Source organism: Lolium rigidum, chromosome 2 (assembly GCF_022539505.1).
Source record: "Lolium rigidum isolate FL_2022 chromosome 2, APGP_CSIRO_Lrig_0.1, whole genome shotgun sequence".
NCBI classification, from domain to species: domain Eukaryota; kingdom Viridiplantae; phylum Streptophyta; class Magnoliopsida; order Poales; family Poaceae; genus Lolium; species Lolium rigidum.
The window spans coordinates 276200301-276207233 of NC_061509.1; the positions used below are offsets into that span (position 1 = coordinate 276200301).

Genomic DNA, 6933 nt, shown 5'->3' on the forward strand with positions numbered 1-6933 from the left:
ATTGGTAGCGCAGCCGTGGTAGCACTGCCGATCGACATCACCGACATCCTTGATGGTTGCACCTATTCCCGCCGATGAAAGGAACTACGCCCACCGCTGGTAGCATGACGTGGCCGCGTTTGCAGCACTAGGCGTGGATGCTTGCGACTGCAGAGTCTGCTGGCAGCGCCCAGCTTGGAGCAAGAGCGGATGCCATTACAGGGATGGAGTCAGGGCCTACGTTGTTGGGGATGGAGGCATGCAGCAATCGTGGGGGACGGAGGCAGCGACGCGTGGATGGAGGCGGCGGCCGTCGCGGGGAAGGAAGCAGTGACGTGCTCCGGCATGGCCGGCCGTCGGGGGAAAGGAGGCGGCGACGCGCGGGACGGAGGCGGCGGCCTTCGCGGCGAATGGAGCCGGTGCCGCTCGAGATGGTCGCCTGCGGCCGTCGCGCAGTAGGAAGCGGCGGCGCACTGCATCGAGGAAGGCTGTCGCTGGGAAAGGAGGCGGCGGCGCGCTCCGTCGAGGCCGGTCCTCACGGGGAGAGGAGGCAGCGGCGCTCTACGTAGACGCCGGCCGTCGCAGGGGACGGAGGTAGCGGTGCGCTCCGTCGATGTCGAGCGGGGAAGTTGGGGAGGACCGAGGAGGAAGACGAGATGTGAGGAGAGGATAAGATTTGATGGGAACAGAAACGGTGGGACCCGTAAATACTCTCTCCCGTTCGGGACACGCGGCACACACAGAAGCCGGAGGCTGCCAGAGTCGGAACCTCCGAAGGAAAAGAAGCGTTTTCCTAAAAAAAAAGCTGCTTATTTGGGCGAATCTACTGGAACACCACTCGATCCTCATACGAGGACTGCCTGGGTTGCGATGGCGCGAGGAGGAAGCTGCTCGGGGCACGGCCGGCGGCGGCGCAACTCCGGTGTACAGCCTCTTTCCCCTGTCTAACTAGGGGGCGGCGTCGTTGGAAATTGGAATGACCATTATGGAGTACATGTGCAGCCTGCTATGGGCTAAGGCCAAGCCCAACGCGCGCGCGCTTGCTGTCTGTTTGTGTATATGCAGCTGCAGTTTGCAGAGCTTTCCCCTGAAAAAAATGGTGCAGAGCTGCTGTGTCCGTACTTGGACCTCACCGTTGCAACCGGTGATCGCCGGGACGTTCAGGTGCTCACACCTTGGGGAAGAAGAAGAAGATTCCGAGAAGAACACAAGCAGGACACACCAGTCCCAGCTAGGTCCAACTGTCCAAGTACGGGCACGACACTGTCATCGCTCGTTGCAATGGTGCGCGCGCGGAGCTGCTGTATCTGCAGACATCCTTCGTCTACCGAATATAAAATCTTGATCAGCAGATACTGCTACTTGGGAAAAAAGTGGGGGTGTGATTACCTTGAATGTGCACTATGTTCCAACGGTTAATTAAATCCTAACAGTTTCTACTCTAAATTAAATACTGCTCCTGTGTTGTTGGTTACAACCTTATTCGACCAAAATTTACTTACAGTGCAACAGGATTTATTCATGGAATGATTCACAATAGAGACATAAATTTTTTTACAGTACAACTGGTTTTGATTAAACAGGGCACTGCAGACATAAAAGAAAATTCAAACAAGAAGACAAGTTATGGAGTACAAGGACTTGGCCGCTTAATTAAACAAACTTCCTGAAAAGCCTTCAGCTATCGTGTAACGAAAACACTACAGTATCATTGCAGCATGATCAGCGCGAATTTCAGCACACGTAAGAAATCGAATCCTAGCATGTGACTGGATGTCCTGGGTCAGGTGCTTCCTCATCGAGCATCTATGCTTCTTCGACGGCGGAAACGTAGTCGGCCTCGGAGGTTTCAGATGTTGGCACAGCCGACATGTCACTCTATCATACAGGTACACATCCTTTAGATTCACCGCTGCTTTCATCACACGCCTGACATGACTGATCATGCAAGATTCAAAGCAGAAGATGATGAGCTTGGTAAGATGGTAGTGCTTGAAATTCAGTGTAGGTGATTCCCACTCTACGCCCTTCTTCTCGCTATACAATTCTTGGCTCCTCTCCTCCTTATCCATTGTCATTTCACATGGGTGATCCATTACCTGCATTCAACCAATAGGACAGGGGTAAATGGAACAGGTTGGTTTTAATGCAGACGTATGTACCCCAAGTAAAAGCACAGGTGTCAAACAGAAAGCAATAGAAGAAACTTTAGGTGTGAGCATACCGTCATGCAGAACTCCTCCAGCAATGCTGCTGCTTCCAGAATGAACATTGTCCACGTGAGATCGTACCCTTCAGGAATGGTATCTAGATTGACAATCCTCAGTCGGTGGAACGCATACGCCACCCTTCTGGTTAGACACTCTGGTTGGAGCCAAATCTGCATCAATAATAAGGACATGATAGGATGAGTAGAGAACCAAGCGAAGCAAGAACCATGTGACGCAAGAACTGAGCAATCATCCCTGAATTACCTTTTCATATCTAAACCCCAAGTGCAGCTCTCGTACAGAGGTCTCAAAAAGTAAAGTGCTCAACTCAACCATTTCATGCCAACTAAGAGCAATAGTTATAAGGGTCACAGCCTCGAGCAATGGGACATGACCAAATGACAGTGGCAGGTTTTTGTACGTCATCCAAAACGCAAATTTTGTTCGAGTGAGTCTCGGAAGCCACTTGAGTTCAACTTTGCCAAAACGGCAATCCTCAAAACTGAGCTCGGCGAGTTGAGCGTGCTCAAACTTGATTGTCATCCAACTCTCTGTCTCGCAGTTCTGAAAACCTAAATATGTCAGCTTCTTACAAGTGACAAGGATATTGGAGAGCATGCCAGATTCAGCAAATTTCAAATTCTGCAGGTAGAGCCGTGTCAGACCAGAAAATGCAACCTGACACTCGTTAAAAAACGACAGGAACTGTGCCCCATAGTTAATAATATCATCAACAGTAGCTTGCTGGCGAGCTTTCTGTGTCAAAACAGTGAATTCGGCTTTCTCAATCTTGTGTGTCGCCATAGCATTGCCAACAGCATGTCCGATGGATATGGGGACAGCATCTCTCAAGTAGAACGTCGTCGACAGGAGGCGGATGGTGTGTTCGGCTGGAACTCTGCGTGTCAGCATGCTCTTTGTCACTTCGGCAGCAGCAGCATTCATCTGAACCAAGTCATCAACAGATATATAATATATATTGCCGTTTGACAAACCCTCAGGCACAAAGTCCTTAGCATTTATTGTAAGATGAGAGAGCTCGGAGGAGAGCCGAATCCACCGTTTAGAAAGGATGCTGGTTCTTGCAGCTTCAGGGACATCGAGTCGGTCAAGAATGTTGACCAGAATGTCATCAGGTAATGCGCTGAGCCTATCATCTCTGTTGCCTTTTTTCTGCATTCAGCACTGAGACAAATAAGAGTTGTTTTCACACTAGTCACAAAGTTGCAAGCTTGATGTAGCACAAGAGATATAAGCTTGACATGTTTTTCCAAACAAAAAAATACAATTATGAAAGAAGCAAATTTGACTCAGTCTCGATTCTCCAAGATGCAATTTTCATACAAATGTGATTTCTAAGTAGTCCAGAAGATACAAACTTGTAATTATGACGTAACTAAGTTCAAGTTTTAATGAAGTAACTTCGACTGGAGATCTAGAGGGAAAAAGAAAGGACCAGGAACTCACCCCCATGGCTCCAGCGTTGATCTGCCAAGGCCTCAGAAGAACTTGTCTACTATTGTGTTTCTGCATTTGGCATGGAGACAAATTAGAGTTAGTTTCACACCAGTCACAAAGATGCAATTTTGATATCCTCGGAGAAGCAATTTTTATTCAATCACAAAGATGTATTCTTCGATGTAGTACAAGAGGTACAGACTTGACGATACTTTTCCCCAATCAAAACTATGTAATTAAGAAACAAGCAATTTTTGATTCTGCTCCGGAGTTGCAATTTACATATACAATCATAAAGCTGTAAATTTTAGGTAGTACAAGAGGTAGAGAATTGACGATAATTTTTTCACAATCAAAACATTGCAATTAAGAAATAAGCAATTTTTGATTCAGCCTCAGAGTTATTGTCGTCCAAGAGATACAAACTTGAATTATTTTCCCCCGTAAGCAGGATCCAGGTTTATAGAAACAACTTTGGTTAGAGGAAGGGTTCAATCCGAGAACAGAACATCTAGAGTAAAAGGAAGGACAATGAACTCACCCCCATGGCGCCCGCGTTGAAGTCTGAAGTGAGGCTGAAATCTGGCGCGCGGCTTCCCTTGGTGTCCTTGTTTGGAGATTTATAGCGGCGGTCGTCGAACGGCGGAGCTATCAACCGGCGGCGGCGAGGGGCGGCTCCGACGAGCGAGCGCGGCGTCGCCGGTCCGTGCTGTTTTTCCAGTCGCTGGTCGGGAGCGGCGATTGGCGGGAGCGGCGGTGAGGGCGGCGGCGCCGGCGAGCTACGCGCTGGTGGCGCCGACGGGCTAGGGGCGAGGGCGAGGGGCGGGAGCGATGAACCCTAAACCCTACCGGGCTTGCAGGTTCACATGCGATTCGGTCTCAAGAAATCCGCATTGACAACTCAGTCACGTGTGAATAAGATAGAAGACTGAATATGCCACATTAGGGCGTATCCCGAGTGCCCCACATTTTTTCGTTCCCAGCCACGCGCTTCAAAAGTCTTTTCTGTCCGGCGCGATCTAATACGGTTCCGGCACCGTCTCAACTGTCGCCGATGTACAATAAAGAGCGCCTCTCATTTCTTCCCCATTCCAATCTCGCCGCACCTCCTTCCTCAGCGGCAATGTCATCCTCCCGCAAGAACGTCCTCGCGGCGAACGGCTTCGGCCACAGCAGCCTCACGGTGGCGGAGGCGTGAGCGTTGTACCGCACGCGGCAGCGGCGAGTGGAGGATGGCCGTCAACGGGGTCAGCGTCCCGCCGCCGCCGGCGGCGGGAACCGAACGCTGGAGGGACGCGATCAGGACCCAGCGTGCTCGCCTCAGCACCGAGGAGCGGGCCGACCCCACCTGGGCCCCACCAGTAACGACGACTGGTGGGCGGATGTTCTGGGAGGCCGGCGTCCCAATGTCGTGGGGCGACATGCACCTCCCCCACGGCTGGCACCTGAGCCCAGATCGGGTTCCGGTGCCGCCGATCCATGGCTTCGGCCGCGCCCGCATCGTGGAGATCCGGCGGTGGCGCACGCAGCTGCCGGCGGACCTCCGGGAGGATTCCGCCTACAGCGACACAAGTCCTGGTTCGAAGTGGAGCACGAAGCGCGGTGGCCCACATGCTTCACCTCGGCGACGGCGAGGCCTCGCCCGTAGCGGCCCACATGTTTCTTCCAAGTCTTCATCCGCCCGACGAGGCCGTCGGTGCTGCTCATCTCGGCGTCGTGCTGCGCCTGGAAGAAGTCCGCACCAGTCATCGTTATCGGTGGGGGCCCAGGTGGGATCGGCCCGCTCCTCGACGCTGAGGCGAGCACGCTGGGTCCTGATCGCGTCCCTCCAGCGTTCGGTTCCTGTCGCCGGCAGCTGCGGGACGCCGACCCCGTTGACAGCCATCCTCCACCCGTCGTTGTTGGGCAGACGCATGTCCGGCGGAACAGGGTACCGCGCGCGGTACGCCTCCGCCACCGTGAGGCTGACGCGGCCGAAGTCGTTCGCCGCGAGGACGTTCTTGCGAGATGACGACATTGCCGCCGAGGAAGGAGGTGCGGCGAGAGGAAGGGGTGCGACGAAATTGGAAGCGGCGAGATTGGAATAGAGAAGAAAGGAGGAGCGCTCTTTATAATACATCGGCGACAGTCGAGGCGGTCCCAAACTGTATTGGTTGCGCCGGACGGAAAGGACTTTTGGAAGGCGTGGCTCGGAAGAAAAAATGTCCTTTGGGGGTCGATGATGTGTCATATTCAGTCTTCTATCTTATTCACACGTGACTGTCAGGATGGGAATGGGCTGACCCGGACCTGGCCTGGACCTGGCCCTGTTGGCCTCTAGGCCAATTTATGAGGCCAGGGCCGACCCATTTCAGAAAACGTGGGCGGCCTTGGTGGCCCAATGGGTATTGCAGGTTGACCCAAAGTTTAGTTTTTTCGCTTGTATTTAGACATAAAACATGATGAAAAATATATTGTAATCATTCACGTCTACCTTATGAAGACAGATCGTTCTAATTGATTCAAGTACGCGTACAAAGCCTAGAACCGCTGGCTAATTGGCAGACTAAGCTAGCTCATGACTAATTCCTTTGCTAAGCCTTGATGCCTTGATGGGTCGACTTGATCAGTCTAATGCTACTAGCCAATACTATACTTCCCGAAACTAGCTACGTAATGGAACTAATAAATTACTAGTACGGAGTAGATTTTTTTAGCGCTCACCAATTAGAGCTAGTAGAGCCGTACTAACCATGTGCAGATTGGGTCGGCCCTGATGACCCAATGGGTCTAATGGTGCCGGCTCTACTGGCCCAATTCACGTATGAGGCCGACCCAGCTGACCCAACGGCCCTATTCTTTTGGGTCAGGCCACTGACCCGGTGGGTCAATCTGACCCATTCCCATCTTAACGTGACTAGGGTCTCTTTATTTGGGCTTCCAGCTACTTTCCACGAAAGTAAGCAGGTGAAACGAAACAAACAGTCCAGCTGTGCTATTAGCTTCTCCCGTCTCCTCTCAGCCGCCGCCTCAACCCTAGCCGCCTCTAGTTTATCCTCCTCCATAGATTGGTTCCCCCTCCTCCGGTCGGCTTCGCCGGCGTCGGGAGGAGTGGGGAACCCGATCTATGCGTGGAGTTTCGAATAAAAGTATTGTTTTCATTAGATTATGTTAGGATTTTGGTAGCCGCCTTCTTGTTGGTTTCCCCTCAATGGAGATGGCATCATCTGCAATAAGTGATCTTCTTCCCGGCGTCGATGGTGGTGTTGAAGAATCACAATTTTCTAGGTATGGATCCTCAGATCTT

General features: G+C 52.0%; 1 protein-coding gene across 1 annotated transcript; it reads right to left on the reverse strand.

Annotated features, from left to right (window-relative positions):
• Window positions 1-1679: 1679 nt before the first annotated feature.
• LOC124690996 lies at window positions 1680-5664 on the reverse strand. Its single transcript, XM_047224297.1, has 7 exons — window positions 5428-5664; window positions 5259-5372; window positions 4189-4485; window positions 3657-3716; window positions 2454-3362; window positions 2204-2359; window positions 1680-2078 (listed from the first exon to the last, which is right to left on the reverse strand). Exons 1-7 carry the CDS (start codon window positions 5662-5664, stop codon window positions 1680-1682), a joined length of 2172 nt encoding a protein of 723 aa, XP_047080253.1.
• Window positions 5665-6933: the final 1269 nt, after the last annotated feature.

Excerpts from the sequence above, each read along its gene's own strand:
- LOC124690996 (XM_047224297.1), bottom strand. The coding sequence starts at position 5,664 with ATGTCGTCATCTCGCAAGAACGTCCTCGCGGCGAACGACTTCGGCCGC. Across the intron at positions 4,486-5,258 it reads CCGTCGCCGAGGTGAAGCAT|GGTTCATCGCTCCCGCCCCT; the intron begins GTGGGCCACCGC and ends GGTAGGGTTTAG. Across the intron at positions 2,360-2,453 it reads TGGGGTTTAGATATGAAAAG|ATTTGGCTCCAACCAGAGTG; the intron begins GTAATTCAGGGA and ends TTATTGATGCAG.